Source organism: Branchiostoma floridae, chromosome 4 (genome assembly GCF_000003815.2).
Source record: "Branchiostoma floridae strain S238N-H82 chromosome 4, Bfl_VNyyK, whole genome shotgun sequence".
Taxonomy (NCBI): domain Eukaryota; kingdom Metazoa; phylum Chordata; class Leptocardii; order Amphioxiformes; family Branchiostomatidae; genus Branchiostoma; species Branchiostoma floridae.
Genome location: NC_049982.1, coordinates 32,981,823 through 32,997,670, shown reverse-complemented (window position 1 = coordinate 32,997,670; position 15,848 = coordinate 32,981,823). Strand labels below are relative to the sequence as shown.

At 41.8% G+C, this 15,848-nt stretch overlaps 1 protein-coding gene across 4 annotated transcripts; it reads left to right on the top strand.

The window, feature by feature from the left end:
• The first annotated feature begins 1,388 nt into the window (after positions 1-1,388).
• Positions 1,389-13,990, top strand: LOC118413866 (ectonucleoside triphosphate diphosphohydrolase 2-like). 4 transcript variants are annotated; one of them, XM_035817452.1, is made up of 11 exons: positions 1,389-1,707; positions 2,950-3,190; positions 4,264-4,400; positions 4,550-4,670; positions 5,376-5,529; positions 5,952-6,117; positions 6,806-7,021; positions 7,899-8,207; positions 8,884-9,000; positions 9,970-10,101; positions 10,870-13,990. In XM_035817452.1, the coding sequence occupies exons 2-11, from the start codon at positions 2,962-2,964 to the stop codon at positions 11,104-11,106; spliced, it is 1,818 nt and encodes a 605-aa protein (XP_035673345.1). In that variant the 5' UTR covers positions 1,389-1,707; positions 2,950-2,961; the 3' UTR covers positions 11,107-13,990. The 4 variants fall into 4 exon arrangements, with proteins under 4 accessions (XP_035673345.1, XP_035673346.1, XP_035673348.1 ...); XM_035817453.1 differs by having other exon boundaries at positions 1,389-1,713; positions 2,953-3,190; XM_035817455.1 differs by lacking the exon at positions 2,950-3,190 and having other exon boundaries at positions 1,391-1,706; positions 4,260-4,400.
• The last annotated feature ends 1,858 nt before the right edge of the window (positions 13,991-15,848 follow it).

Sequence of the window (15,848 nt, the reverse complement as noted above, 5' to 3'; positions counted from 1 at the left end):
CGATATTCGGTAACCTTCTGTTTACATGCGCGAAAACGTTTATCAGACGTTAGCACGTCAGGCTTCTGAACTTCACCGATCCCGTCGACACAATTGAAACAACCAGAGGGGCGAGTAAGAACAGAAAGAAACAACACCCCGACTCCCGGGATACGAACCCGCGCCAAACCCGGGCAGCCGGATCACAAATCGAACGTGCAAACCGTTCGGCCATAAAGGCTTAAGCCGTTAGGCGTCTTCGGTTTAGCAGTCCTTGAACACCACTGTTACACTACTCCCCCTTTTCTTTTCAAGATTCGTCCTCGAATCTCCGAGATCGACATCCCTGTGTGGCACATACTAGCCTGTTAATCACAGGGCCGGCGTGGGAACCAGTGAAACAACCAGAGGTGCGAGTAAGAACAGAAAGAAACAACACCCCGACTCCCGGGATTCGAACCCGCGCCGAACCCGGGCAGCCGGATCACAAATCGAACGTGCAAACCGTTCGGCCATAAAGGCTTAAGCCGTTAGGCGTCTTCGGTTTAGCAGTCCTTGAACACCACTGTTACACAATTTCAGATGAATAAATTTCCAATTCCAAATAAATTCCTGAGTTTGCACATTTTCGGGGACGAATCAGATGATATCCCGGGGAAACATTGAATATTTTCTCTGCTGCCTTGTTTGTCTTCTCCAGTTGTCTTATGTTGTATTGTTTAATATCATGTCCTATTTAGGACTGTTGTGGGCGTGTGACAAAACAATTAAATGCAAATGTTTTTAAAGATCTCAGCAAAGTGTCAAATAGATATCGCGACAAGCAGCAGTTCGGGTACAGGCTTCTGCGCGTTGACCCGTGAATGGTAGTGATATCTTTATCCGATCGCGCAGCAAATAAAAACGCCCAGAATCTGTCACTGATTGACAGTTGCTCCGGGCTAGAGGTCCTGCTGTTCATCTGTCACTCTTTGTTGTTTCACGTTTATAGGATAATGACATGCGGGGCATTACATTTAAATTATATGTCATTATTTTACAAGGGTCTGTGGAATAAGTAAGGTCACGATTGGATATTGATATAGACAGTGGAATTAACGTTACATAGATATTGACGAGTTTTCTAACAAATGGCAAATAATGACCTCCTTTATGTTGACGTTAGCGTTTAATTGGTAACGTTAGTTAGTTAGTAATAAGGGACCTGACCTGATACTAACTAGCAATTTCAATCGATCGACCAATTAATCAACAACAAATAATTTGGTGTGATTTTTTTTATGTGTGGAAATTTGATTTGTTGTCACCGATATCTAAAGTTGACGTGTTACACTATCATATTCTCCTTGGTTATCTGATAATATACACAAAGGATGTCATTGGTCATGCGAACACGTGCAGCGACACCTGGCGGAAGAAGAAAACCCGGAAGTGCAGATATCGACGTGGACTCGGACTTCGGATGCTCCCATCTGGGGTCTCCAACATTATTATGATTTGCCAGTGGTACATTTGATATTATGGAAAGTAGCAGAAAGGCTGTTGATGCAAGACAATTCTATCTCAATTTCTGACTCCACTAGGACCCGACTGGATTATCGATTATGTTTCCCACGAAAAATCAACAGAAGATTTTCCAGCTAACGTTATAGCTTAGAGCGCCAAGTGCCCCGTTTCCGGAATTATAACATTTTCCTTTAGCTTCCAAGTCGGTAGTCTCCCAGTCAACAACAGGTAAGTAACGTTACATCTATAAGGCCAGGAATAAGTCAAAGTTGTGTTGCGATATGTAACTTGAATGGCTTAGCAGTATAACGATGAATAGCAGATAGCGTAAAGCGCTAACAAACGTCACTGTAACGGTATGCCTTGTGTCACATGACACGAATGGTGGACATATGTTCATCTACATCTAACGTTACACGTTGATCTGTTAACGTTTAGCACATGCAGTGCCACAAGTACATGCACTTCTGGCATTTTGGTATTCTATTGAAAACAAATGATAGGAGAAATTGTGGAAATTCACTGTTAGATTGGCTATTGACAGGATGTTCCCTAACATTAGTACAAAACCTCAACTCTTATTGACAAGCAAAATATGTTTTAACCTTTGGATCGCTGCAGTCTCCAAATCTATTGGTCAAGAAGCTTAAATTGTAACGATGTGGCCCGATAAACCACGGTTTGTCCTAGCCAGTCAATTGAAACAACAGAAGGCGAGTAGAACAAAAAGAAACAATATATACAAGTATCCTGACCGACCTGGGAATTGAACCCGGGTCCTCAGGATCACCAACATTAGCAGCCTAACCAATTGAGCCAAAAGCTCTGACAGGCATTTGGTATGGTCGGTTAGCGCTACTTAAACCCCCCACTGTTACACAATAGTGGGGGGAAATTCTTATCGACAGGCTAGCCTGTCAAAAGCCTCTGCCATTGTATAAGTTGCACCCTATGTATATTGACTGTGCCAAAATGACAACAACTGCCAACAGATCATATGTAGGAGAGAATGAATTATGTTCCAATTTTTTTTAGACATTGGACATTGACCCTGGACTCACAGCTGCAGCATTTTCAATGAGGTTTACAGCTCAGGCCTGTGTAGAAGAAAAATGGAAATGATACAAATCAAATTGGGCATAAACAAAAGGCACAAAAATGGTGTCAAGGCTTTTTAGTATCAAAGTGGTACCTAGGAAAAGGGGATGGGGGTACAGTCTGATATCAAAAACTTTGATACATGATGTACAACATTTCGTAAGTGGTTTCATCCGCTTACCAAAGAATCAAGTCATGTCAATCAAGGTAGCTATTGATAACTTCTGTCCACACTGTTAATTCAAATTTAGAAAATGGAAATTAAAGTGCTTCCCCAGAAACATTCCGTGTTAACATGATCAAATTAGATCAATACTTTCTTGGACGCTAACAAATATTCTTGCAATTGCCTTCAACTGCTGGTGGCAGCTGTCAGAAATGCAGCTGACCATAGAAAGTGCCCTGAACACCTGTGCTGACAAGGTGACCCTAGATGTACAGGAGCAGGACTCTGTGATTGACACCATCTACAGGTTCTGTAAACACAGGAATGTGGACCCCAGGACTGCTGTGTTGAGGAATGAGAAAGGGCAAGTTCTGGATCCAACACACAGTCTTTCACTGTGCGGGATCAAGGATGGGGACACGGTGTATCTTGGGGAGTCAGGTCAGAGTTGTGAATATGGACGGGAGACTTCTTCTTTCAATCACTCAATAATTCTACCAGAAAACCAATGGGATAAATGCCAATTTAACCATCAAGAACTACCAATGAACTTCAACCAATGGCCGTCCAGCATCCAGAGACAAGACATATTTTACTGGCCTGTTGTAATGCAAGGTCATTTCATCATCACACTCTGTATTCTGCATCTGCAACATCATTTATTTGATGGGATGTATCCATTATTGCTGGCAACTGTTTTGTTTGCCTGTATAATTCATGCAAAAATCCAGACACAAGATTAATAAATCCTTGCTATTGTGATGTACAATAATCTACTTGTTTACCATGAACCATACAGTCAAGTACCAGTAGTTAGCCTGGGTGTCATCCTGGTTCTACTTAATCTACTAGCAGGTAGTTTTCCACAGCTTCCATACTACTACATACTAATTATAAATATAATCAACTAGTTGGGGTCGTGGAAAACTACCTAGAACCACCTAGACTGTTTCTGTTGTGTATGCAACCTTTCAGCCTTCAAAACCAATGTTCACCACTCCTTGCATAATCATTTCTACCACCCAACAACTTAGTTAATTGCCTTAAGAAGTGGTCATATCACATTGCTCTGAACAAAACCGTTTAAAGAAAGTGGCACCCAGACTAACATTCATAGTTGATTTGATTATAATTTATATGAATGACATCCTCTGGGAACTCCTGACTGATGTAAGCTTGGTTTGAAGAAAAGAACTTGGCCAAAAAAGGTTGAATGAATGACAAATGCAAAGACTACTGTACCTGGTATAATGAAAAAAGATTCTTCAGTTTTATTCTTTCATACCTTGACTTTGGTATTCAATGACAGTATCCGTACTCCAGTTGTTATTTTTTTGCAATTTAGGGCATATACATATTTTTTCATTTTGCAGCTGTTTTGTATAATGATTTATGTTATGGTCTAACGTTAATACTTTATCAGATGTTTTTTTTGGAAATGGATGAAAATTGGTGCGCACATGGATATTTAAATCAACATGGCCTCACCTCTGTCACACTACTGATCCCCACAGCCATGGAGCAGGTGGCAACCTCCAGGACGTGTGACATCAGGTGCGCCGTCATCGCAGCTGCAGCTGCTCTCATAGGAACTATTGGGCTGATTGCTGTCTGTGTCTCTCAGGGTTGGACCTCTAGTCTCAGTGATCAGGTAAAGTATTGCTTTTCCTGCACCTTCTACACATATTATACATGAAACACAAGACCATTTTCCCTTATATCACACTCTAAAAACACTTTCCACTCGGGGGACAAAAAAAAGAGAGTTTTTTCACACTAAAAAAACCCATTGCTTTCCAGTATGGCATAGTTCTGGATGCAGGCTCCACACATACACAGCTGTTTGTATATCGCTGGCCTGGCCTTCGGCGTAACAGCACGGCAGCCACTGTGACACAAGTAGCATCATGTAGAGCAGAAGGTAAATCTTCATCAGGTTCACTCTTAATCTTCACAAGGTTGGGAACTAACACTGGTCATAGATTATGTGTGAATTTATATGGAAAACTGAAAAACATGTCATTCATAGCCCCTGATCTCTTAGATATTGGCAGATTTCAGTTAAAATAAAAGAATTACATCGACATCCCATCTGTTGGTTTTACCCATTTCCGACATGGTATGCCTGTGGCAATCTTTCTTTCAGTTTAGTACTTTTGACATGGCATGACATACTAGTAGTTGTAACATTTAGTTAGTCAGTCGAGGACATCCAATGTCAACTCGGGAAGCTTGCTAGAAAGAATGAGTAAACCATTACTACTACTGCTACTACTACTACTACGTAACTACTACTTCTACTACTGCTGCTGCTTCCTGTACTAGTTATTGACTTTTGACATTGTATAATTATAATGTAGTTAGTAACATCAACTCTCATAATTCCACTGGGTGCCACAATACTGCCACATAAAAACATTATCTAGAGGCCAGTTTCAAGATTGTCTTAATAGATACATGTATCTTAAATGTATAACGTTATACAAGTCATGTACCTCAGGATAACTGATGCTGTGTTGGTGTATCTCTAAAGCACATAAATTGATGTATTTTCTTTCATAATCTGGTGGTATTATGGCATCTGGTGGAATCATGATCTCTAAGCTTATCTTATATTTTTGGTCAGGTTCGGGAATTGCACACTATTCTGATGACCCCACAAAGGCAGGACCATCATTGGACAAGTGTCTCAGCACTGTTGCCATGACAACAGTACCCGCCCATGCCCGGGCAGACACGCCCATTTACCTAGGAGCTACAGCAGGGATGAGACTGTTGAGGTAGGAGACACTGATGATGATACAAGAATTGGAATCTGACAACAATAGCCTAATGCATGGAGGTTGAAAATGTCATTTTAAAGTTGACTTCAAAAGTGTACCAACTCTTTGCAGTTGCCTTAGGGTCTGCATGCCTTTTTCTACCTAGCACGTTTCCTTTAACCCAGAATTCATTGTTGATATTAAGCATTCTCCATATCCCTAACTCAAATTCCAGATTGTCCAAAAGTCACAATTCAGTGTACAGTTGTGTCACTGTTCACAGCCTAGTTGACCCTCCTAAATTTACTGTTGTGAGGTTACTGATGCGATGCATACACACTTAACGTTACCCTGTAATTTTTTGCATTAGGATTAATCTTGTGCAATGACTAATCTCCTACAGAGTTAAGAACAAAGACGTTTTCTCCACATTTTTACAGAGAACGTGATTTGGAGAGCAGCAGACAGATCATGACCTCAGTGCAAACAACACTAAGGCACTTCCCATTCCAGTTTGAACCGGAGCAGGCCAGGATCATCAGTGGCATGGAGGAGGGGTCATTCTCCTGGGTCACCGTCAACTACCTGGTCGGTAACTTTGAAAACGTAAGTAGCATCTGAATACACGTAGTTAACCTTTATCAGTGGGGTAACCTATAATTGTCATTTTGAAAAAGGGTACTCAGAGATTTCATGTTGACAGATGGTGCTTTAGATATTGCAGTTTGAAACCACCATCCATCGATTTGTACACATGTCATGAGTAAGATTGATATTAAATCAAGTGACCAGTATTTAAAAGTTTTAGCAAAACGATAGTGTGTTGATGCATGCTGATCAAATTCTAGTTATCATTTTCGCCATGTGGTAATGTCAAATCAAATCAAATCTAATCTTAAGGTTGAAAAACATTTTCCAGCAAAGGTGTGAATTCTGCTGCAGAAAATGGCACTGAAGGTAATTTTGAAAATGGTGCCATGGTGACTCTTTTTTTTTGTGTCTCAATGTCTCCTGTGTTCATGTGTTTCCTTAGTAGAGGGTTCTGTAGGCCTCAGATTTTGACAACATCTGAGGTAAGACTGGAAAGAGAACTTCCTAAGATTATCCTGGACCTTCATGTCAATCTTTTGCTGTTGCATGCTTGCATGATTCCTTCCACCTAAGTTTGATAATGCTATGGAATATTTACTTTTCACTCTTTCCATTTCACCCATCAGAATATTCCTTTCATACCTGTCTCAAAATATTTCAGATGAAGTTTCCCATGAAAATGCTCTTCTTTTTCCACCTATAGAATATACAGTCTCTCTCTCCAACAACGTACGGTGCACTGGACATGGGTGGGGCCTCCACACAGATCACGTTTGTCCCACCGTCTGGTGTAACCATTCCTCTGGAAGATGCGACTCTGTTGAGGATATATGGCGTGGACTACCACGTGTACGCACACAGCTTTCTGTGCTATGGAAGAGTGGAGGTTGAACGAAGGTTTTTTGCAAACCTTGTTGTGGTAAGACAATGTTATCAAGCAAGTTGACCTTCCTTCTAGTAGTCCTTCTAAAACCAGTTCCTCCTATGCAGGGCTACATGTATCCTGTGGCATACGCAAATCACTTGAATCAGCCCTGCTTATCCAGCCAAGCCAATCAGGGCCCAGACTCCAAATTTCCGCTGACAAACAGTGTCCATTGCAGCGTGCACAAACAAACATTATTTGCTGTTCATCTTGCTTTTGATTATTAATGAGCTGTTGAGGCGTTATTTGGCACAAGCTTGCTCTTCTTACAACAATTAAAGGCAGTTTCTCTGATTGGCTGGCACTGGCTAGCTATGCCCCAGATAGCCCACCTGCATAGGAGGATGTCTAAAACATATGAAAGGCTTTTTTAGTTTCTGGAGTTTGTTGTAGTTGTATTTTTGTAATTCAGTTTATTCAATTAATTTGGAGCAGGGACGATCTGAGTGGGCTCAAGTTTAACCTCCTTGATCTGATGTATGGTTTATCTTTTTCAAACATAACAAAAGTAACCAACTAATAACAAAGGTTTTGATGGTTGATTAATTTCTTCAGACTTCTGAGACAAAGAAGACTACAAATGTATTATTGAAATGAACTTATGCTACCGCCAGTTCTACTATTAGTAGGAACTGGTGATAGCTTGCATTTTTTAGCCTGGAGTCCAGCCTTGTTCGCTTTAGTCCGCTCCAACACTCCAACATAGCTGTTGCAGGTAGCGACCTTCATGAGCGGGCTAAAGCAAGCAAGGCCGAACTCCAGGCTATGCATTTGTTGCCATGAACTTAAATTCATACAACCAGCTTTTATCTTTTGTTACATATCTTGAATATTTAGCACAAGATAACTGAAGTCAACCTTGCTCCTTTAGGCAGGCAATTACAGCAGTGAAGTGGAAAACCCTTGTGCGCCCTCGGGATACAACCACACCCTCTCTGCCTCCTACCTGTTTGAGGCCCCCTGTAGTCAGGGCAAACAGGCTCTTCTCACCTGGGGGTCAGAGGTCATTCTTCCAGACTATGGGGATGTAGCGGAGAGAAACTTTACGATGGTCGGAAGCAGTAGCTATGCAGACTGTGTTGCACACGTGGACAAGCTATTCAACTTTTCTGAACCATGCGATTACGGGTCATGCTCCTTCAATGGTGTGTACCAGCCAAGCCTGCATGGAAAATTTCAGGTACTTATTTGTTGATTACACACAATGTTTCACAGGGAATTCGATAATACCACCAGGAAGGAACTCAATTAACTGCCATTATGTACCCTCATACATCCACTGTTGTCTTTCCCGTTAGTAAATGCACAAAACAAAAAGCTAATATGAGGATCCAAAAAGTAAACGGACGTATGCTGTCAAGAATGTCCATTTAACTTTGGCCAAGGAGGTTAGATAAAGAGCTTTGGCCCATTGCAACCGCTATGATGTAAAACTTTACTGCTGGTGTAGAAATAAAAATGGCGGCATTCTATTTTGCCCGTTTAACAGTAGTTCCGGGCTATCATGCAACTGTTCTTGACAATTGATCACACTTTGACACGAGTTGTAGGTCACCAACAGTAGTCCAAGATTGCTGTTGAATTATGCTCGTCTTGTGCCGCAACCACATGGCGATTACCATATACAATTGTTGACCTTGTTGCGTTAGAATACATCATTATGAAAGCCCTTTTTAGAATATGTTGGACACCTGAATGTCTGAAATGTGCATACCTAAAAAATTACTGTAAATGCTGCACAAGTAGATCTCCTTACCCTCATTGATCAACTTTCTTGATTTGACAGTATCATGGTTAGTGGAGGTGTTATGGTAATAGAGGTTGATGTTTCTAATAATAATAATCTTCTGCCCCAGGCTTTCAGCTTCTTTTACTATGTTGTGGATTTCCTGAACCTAACAAGACCTGGCAACTTTTCCATCTCAGAGTTCAACTCAACAGTTAACACATATTGCAGTAAGACATGGAAGGAGGTAGGAGAGCCAAATGTTAAAGTTCTAGTTCCACAGTCAATGCATGTTGTAACATATGCTTTTTGCTATGCTCCGTAGCCTCCTTTGCAGCTTTCAAGGGATTTTTTGTGGTATTTTTTTCTAACCTGGGTTTGTTTTCTGAAGAGCCTTCTTAATGTGATACTTAACGTCAATTCGACCCACCTCACATACCCCCTACATGGTTCTAGTAGATCTACAGCTCCTAGAAAGCTGCAAAGGAGGCTAGTAGGCTAGCCTCCACCAGGCCTTCTTAGGGGTGTGTGAGGATCATAGAATTTGGCGAGAAATCGGGAGGGTGGCCAGAGGAGTCAGTCCAGGCTTAGGTACATGTTCCTCCTCTGGACCATTCCTGACCAACTCTTCTGGCAGCAAAACTCCCCTGGCAATTTTTTTTCTCCCTGTAATAGTCATCCTCCTACGCAGGGACATCCAACAGCAAAACCGTCTGTCTGGATGCACCCTGCTTTCTCAAATGTCGCTCTTAGTTCCTGTGGACGTTCCCCCAAACCAGCTGTCAGCCAATCAGGGAATAGGCCTTTCAATTTTCAAAAGGGCTTGCATATATAAGGGTAAGATCATTAATATTCGTAAGCAGGGCGGTCAGGAACTAAGGGTGACGGTTGAGAAAGCAGGGTACATCCAGACAGGCGGTTTCGCTGTTGGATGTCCCTGCATAGGAGGATGTATAATAGTCAGTCTGGTAGAGACTCCTACTACATGTAGTAGGCCTGCTGTCTTAAGTGATTGGTAAGGAGTCAGTGCATGAGTGCTTTTTCCATATGTGCATACACATAAGTCACACGTTATGAACATGTCAGCTGACTTAGGGCTGATGCAAGGATTTACCGTAATGGATAACTGTCTCCTATGATGTTGAAAAATTTGTAATGCTTTAATATATTTCAAATAATCTGTGGTCTGTTCAATGTGGTTTTCCCCTTCTTGCAGGTGCAAAACTTCCCAGGCCCATTGTTAGAGCAGCTGGCCCTGTACTGTCTGGATGCCCAGTACATCTACACCCTGTTAGTGAAGGGGTATGGCTTTGAGAAGGACACCTGGAACATTACTTTTACTAATCAGGTAAAACATTTCTTAAGTCTAGGTATTCAATCTTGTATGAGAAAAAAACTTTGGTCACTGGAAAGACTTACAACCTGGGGCAGAAAGACATAGACAAGGCAGTCTCTCCTGCTTGGAGACTAGTAAATTATTCCTCAATGATATAATTTACGTTGCATAGGCGTGTTCTTGAAGAGTTGTTTAGATATCCTACCTTCAGTACAAACGTTTAGACTTCATACAGTACAAGTCTCTAGAAACTCAGACTGTCACATAACCTCTTCTTGGATATGCTAACTGTACAACCATCTTTTTGTAAAGGTTGAACCTCATACTGAGGAGAAACCATAACATTTTTTGCTAGTAGTTCACTGTAGCTTTGCTGTAGCTCACTTGTTTAGCCAAGCACACTGGGTCACCACTACTCTCTCTGATAAGTGTGCTGGCCATGGGTTCTGTTATGTTTGATGCTTGATGCTTTATATGCACGAAGCTCCCTCATACACTGGTCTGCCAGACTTACTTCATCATCTAAAATGAGAAATACAATCCCTTTGTTTCACCTCTGAGCTGCAGCCAACACTAGGATCAAACTCTGGCCCACAGATTCACTGAATTTGATGCATATGGCAGAGCAACGGGGTTGCATTACCACTTGCACCACAGGGACATGTTTGTACCTTTTCTTGAACATCTCTTAGAGTGTGTCATCATATCAATGATTAGAAAAGAAGATCATTAAGTCTAGTTCCAGGCTTTCTAGTTACTGTATCCTCACATTTTACCCAGGTCAAAGACACCAGTGTTGGCTGGGCGCTGGGATTCATGCTCAACACAACCAACCTCATCCCATCAGAGGCACCAGTCATCCAGTCCAAGCTATCCCAGACCGCATACGCTCTCCTGGTCGTTCTATTTGTAGTTTTCCTTCTGTTGGGAGTTGGGTTCACTTACATGGCATACAGGGGAACCAAGAGTTCCAAAGCCAGGTATAGACAGTTGTCAAACTATGGCAGTGTAGAATAGACAGGAGGATATAACTCATAGATCAGACTAGAAATATTTAGACGGTTTCTGTCTTGTTTTTAGGATTTTAGCACCCAATCTCCAAGTTTTAGATGGATTGCCATCTCTGGAGACATGGATTAAATGCTACAAAATGATACTAACCATGTAATAACTCTACCAGCACAAACTAACTCCTGATACAATGTCTGTATATTAGATGTCCAGGTAACAATACAAAAGTTACTCATGCAACTGATAGATTTTGTAAATGATCAGACATTTCTAATACCTTTCATGAGTGAGGTTTAGCCTCCTTTGCAGACTTTAGACTGGCAGTGTTTATTTTTTGGGCAAGTGCTGATTTGCAATTTTCAACATGGACTAAGATTCTCTATCCTAAGGAAGGGAGTTGGTCGGGAGAAGGAGTTAGTTCAGTGGCGATATAACTCCTCCCGACCAACTCCCTTCCCCAGGATAGAGAATCTTAGCCTATGTTGAAAATCGAGAATCGCAACAAAAGTACAGGGACTTATTAATGTCTTCTACAAACAGGCAAACAAATGGCTACAAATAGAATAACATACTAACAAGTGTATGAAATCAGCATGTTAAGCTTAATGTACCCTAGCCCCTCTATTGAGAATACACTACTGGTCCTTACATTGTATAGGTTTTTTAAAACCTATATATATTTAAAAAGACTGTTGCCAATGACGAGTGTCAAACTATTTAAGATGATTATATATGGAAATCATATAACAACCTGTATAAAATGAGAAATTACTTTATCTCCCTCAATAACAGCAGGTTTGTAAATAAATAGTACTATGCTTTTTTCTGGTGTGTTGTAGCCTAGACTTTAAAATGTTTGTTTATCCACAGTCAGGCTTAGTTATGCTGATTAGATTAGATTAGACATCCGTGCAGGCATCTATTTTTGGCCATTTCCCCAAGAAAGTTTTCAAGCATACTGTAAAACATACGAGCGGCTGAAAATTAGAAAATATGTGCTGTAGATTGCAACAAAAGTATTGGAAAACATATGCTAATGTCATAGAATGCCAAGGTCAATTTCAGGTTAACAAAGATGAAAAAGAACAAAAATGAAGAATCTGTTCTTCAGTATACCATACTCTGTGTGTTTAACTCATTTGTTCAACCTTCCTGACAACTTAGATATAATAATGAAGGCAACAGTTTTTGACCAAAGTTCTTTTCTTGTTTGCACCCTCACCTTTGGAATTCCCAGAGGATGTCATCCATTTAATCAAATCAACTTGGTCTCAGGTCTGTGGCAGCAGGTCCTGTGATATGTGCTGTACTTAAAGTTGAAGTGATTTAGTTTCACAGGCTACCCAAAAGCTTGTGTTTCTGTTTTGTTTTCCTGTGTTCACAAAGCTGGTAACAGTAACATGTTAACATTAATCTTGTCATTCCTTTGTCATGAATTCGTGATGGATTTTATATTTCAATATATTAATCGTGATACTAGATTAGCTGGCGCCCATGTATTACTAGGTACTGTGTATAGCTGTGAACGTCATCCTCTCTCCCTCTGGAAAGCAACACCCCTGATATAACATTATGTTACACCCTGAGCTCTCTGGTGTCCACGGATTACAGTAAAGCCTTCGACCGTGTGAGTCACACCTTAGCTATTCGCCGACTGATTGAGTTGGGATTACGGCCATCTCTAGTCAAATGGATCTCGGACTTCCTCACGAACAGACAACAGATGGTCCGTTACCACGGAGCCCTTTCTGAATCTGTTTCTGTAACCTGTGGCCTACCGCAAGGAACGATTCTTGGCCCCATCATATTCATTGTTTATATAAACAGTGCAGCACGCCAAGCCCTATCCAAGAGATGGAAGTTTGTAGATGACTTGAACTTGTTGGAAACTAGAAACTCGTCATCACAACCTCCGAGTATCCAACAGGACCTTACTGACTTGACCACATGGTCCCAGGAGAGCCAGATGGTTCTCCATCCGGGTAAATGTATGGTTCTCCATGTCCAATTCAGCATGACTCCACGCCCTCCTCCCCCGCTCAAGATCAACAACATTTCTCTAGTGGAAGTAAGAGTCATGAGAATACTCGGTCTCTACCTACAGTCTGACCTCAGATGGAACGCGCACGTCGACCACACATACAGTAAGGCAAGCCAACGTCTGTTCTTTCTGCGCAGACTGAAGCATTTCAACATTTCGAAGGAAGACCTCGTGACTGTCTACACTTCCTACATTCGCCCAGTTACTGAGTACTCAGCCCCTGTCTGGCACCCAGGGTTAACCACACAGCTGAGCAACAAGATCGAACGTATCCAGCGCAGAGCGGTACGTATCATCATGGGACGCGACTACACCAGCTACCGAGATGCGTGTACACAGCTTGGCCTTCCATCACTCCACTCCAGGCGTTCGAATCTGACACTTCGGTTTGCTCAATCACTCTTAGTCTCTGATCAATATCGCCACTTCCTACCATCCACAAGACAGAACATTAGTTGCCGACAAACCCGCTCTGCCAACAAACTGGACATTCCCAAGTGCAGAACTGAACGCTATAGGTCTAGTGCCATTCCGCACATGGTCCGTCTACTCAACTGTAATGCCCCCATGCCTTAATCCTGCCAATATTGTATGCCTCTAATTTTCGTTTTAGATATTCGCTGGTCGATATCATGTATTATATTCGTACCTAACTGATTTTACACGTACTTTTATCTTAATGATTTGCCTTGTTGGACATTAATCAAATGCGTTTGTTTTAATGTGATATTGCAACTGCAATTCAGCCGTCAGGCTGCGAATGTAGCGATATGTTTTTGCTCAATAAACCATTACACACACACATTATGCTATCAGGAAAATATGAGGAATAAAATGTTCTGCACTGCTGAAACGTCTCCAGATAGCCTGTGGTTATGTGCTGACAATTTCTTTTTAAAAATGACATGATCATTATGAAAAAATAGCCACTTTTTCTTTGAACATTGTTCTCTTATAACAACCGTATGGTTTCCTACTCCAATTCTTGTGCACTTTAACTTAAGTGAAATTCTTGTGTTTTAGTAGACTTCGTATGAGAAGATCCTTCTGAATGAAAAGGCAACGCTGTAGTTGTAGATTACTCAGTCCATAGCGATTAAGGAATATGCTGAGACTAAACCAAGGTACTGGCAAAAGGAGTATCAGGTTCTGCTGTATTTGTACTTCCACTGATTCTGTCAGAAACGCGCTAAGAGAAATTGGCATCGTATCACGTATGTCGCAGTTTCGAACTGTATGAAATATTTTCTGTGTGGTGCGTTTTCCCTTTGATATAAAAGAAAAGTATCACTCTAGTTATACAAAAGGTGTAATCAATGTGCTGATTGCATTTCTTCCATAGTAGGCGCCAGATTCCCATCGCTTCCCAGGCTGAAAGAAAAGCCCATTGTTGTCGCATGACGTCCTTCCGTCATTTTTAGAGTGCCAGGCAGCCCTTTAAGTATCCATGTTATGAACAACAGCGTCAAAACAGCGTGTAGGTGAGAGTCAGCCTTCATTCGTCGACTTAATGTTGATCGTGTTAATAACTTAATAGTGTCCTCTTATCTCAAGATTTGACATCGTCTGATAGTGAGACCATGTCTCTGTCAGAGAAGGCACAAGCGTTTTCCATAGACTCCCTCCTCGCGGCTGATCCAGATAAAACTAGTGAAGACGGTAACGAAGAACTTTCTCCCATGTGTGACATCGTTCCCTCGTGTGGAGTGAGTTCGACGGGGCTAAACAGCGATAACTTCGCTCTTCACCGATCACTGGGTCCACCCTGGGGGCATGATGGTTCTCTACAGAGTACAGGGGCGGCTGAAAGAGACGGGCTTCAAGGGAACATGTTTCCTTTGACTGGAGAGGCAGACAGGTCTCCGCCACCTGCAGCAACTCCAAGAGACGTCAGCAGCCAGGAGTACGGCTTGCCCATCGCGAAGACTACCCACGGCGTCACGGTGTCGCTGGAAAAGGCTGGTCTGTGGCGGCAGTTCCAGGAGTGTGGCACGGAGATGATTCTGAACAGGGCTGGCAGGTTAGTGATTATCTAATGGTAACGGTCCTATGGACTGTATAAACTTGTCTCTTTTGCAGTTTAACGGTTGGTGTGACTGCCTCCCTCTTTCATAGCTTTTCATTTATTTAGAAAAGGCACATACACAAACAAGCACACACACACACACACACACACACACACACACACTGACAGCTACGACGCAAGCTGCTACCTCGTAAACCTTACATCCCCTGAAAAAGACAGCAAGCAAACCCAGTCATTTGTGTATCAGCACCATGGACAGTTACCAAGGACAGACCGATATAGTGTTTCATTGTCTAATCGTTCCCAAAAAAATCAGGTCTACTAATTTTTTCGGGTCCATTTTTTTCGGACCGGTCCAAGAAGAAAAGTCGGTTTTGTACCGGGATAATGTACCGGTCTCCACCCCAAGTTGGCACTTTTTCAATTGTTGTTGGCAACAACGTGTTGTTCATGTACTCTCCAAGCAGAGGTTAGGCTCCGGCTGTCTTTTTTAACGTCTTTTAGTCGTTTTTATCGGGCTTTCTATTTCGTCATTTTTTTTGCTGTGTCCGGCCTGAAAGCCCGATAAAAACGACTAAAAAAACGTTAAAAAAAAAAAACAACAGCCGGAGCCTAACCTCTGCTTGGAGAGTATTGTTCATGTAGATCGCCTGTCTCTACGGAAAATAGATTCGCTGAGTT

Excerpts from the sequence above, each read along its gene's own strand:
- LOC118413866 (XM_035817452.1), top strand. The coding sequence starts at position 2,962 with ATGCAGCTGACCATAGAAAGTGCCCTGAACACCTGTGCTGACAAGGTG. Across the intron at positions 3,191-4,263 it reads GGTGTATCTTGGGGAGTCAG|CCATGGAGCAGGTGGCAACC; the intron begins GTCAGAGTTGTG and ends TGATCCCCACAG. Across the intron at positions 4,671-5,375 it reads AGCATCATGTAGAGCAGAAG|GTTCGGGAATTGCACACTAT; the intron begins GTAAATCTTCAT and ends ATTTTTGGTCAG.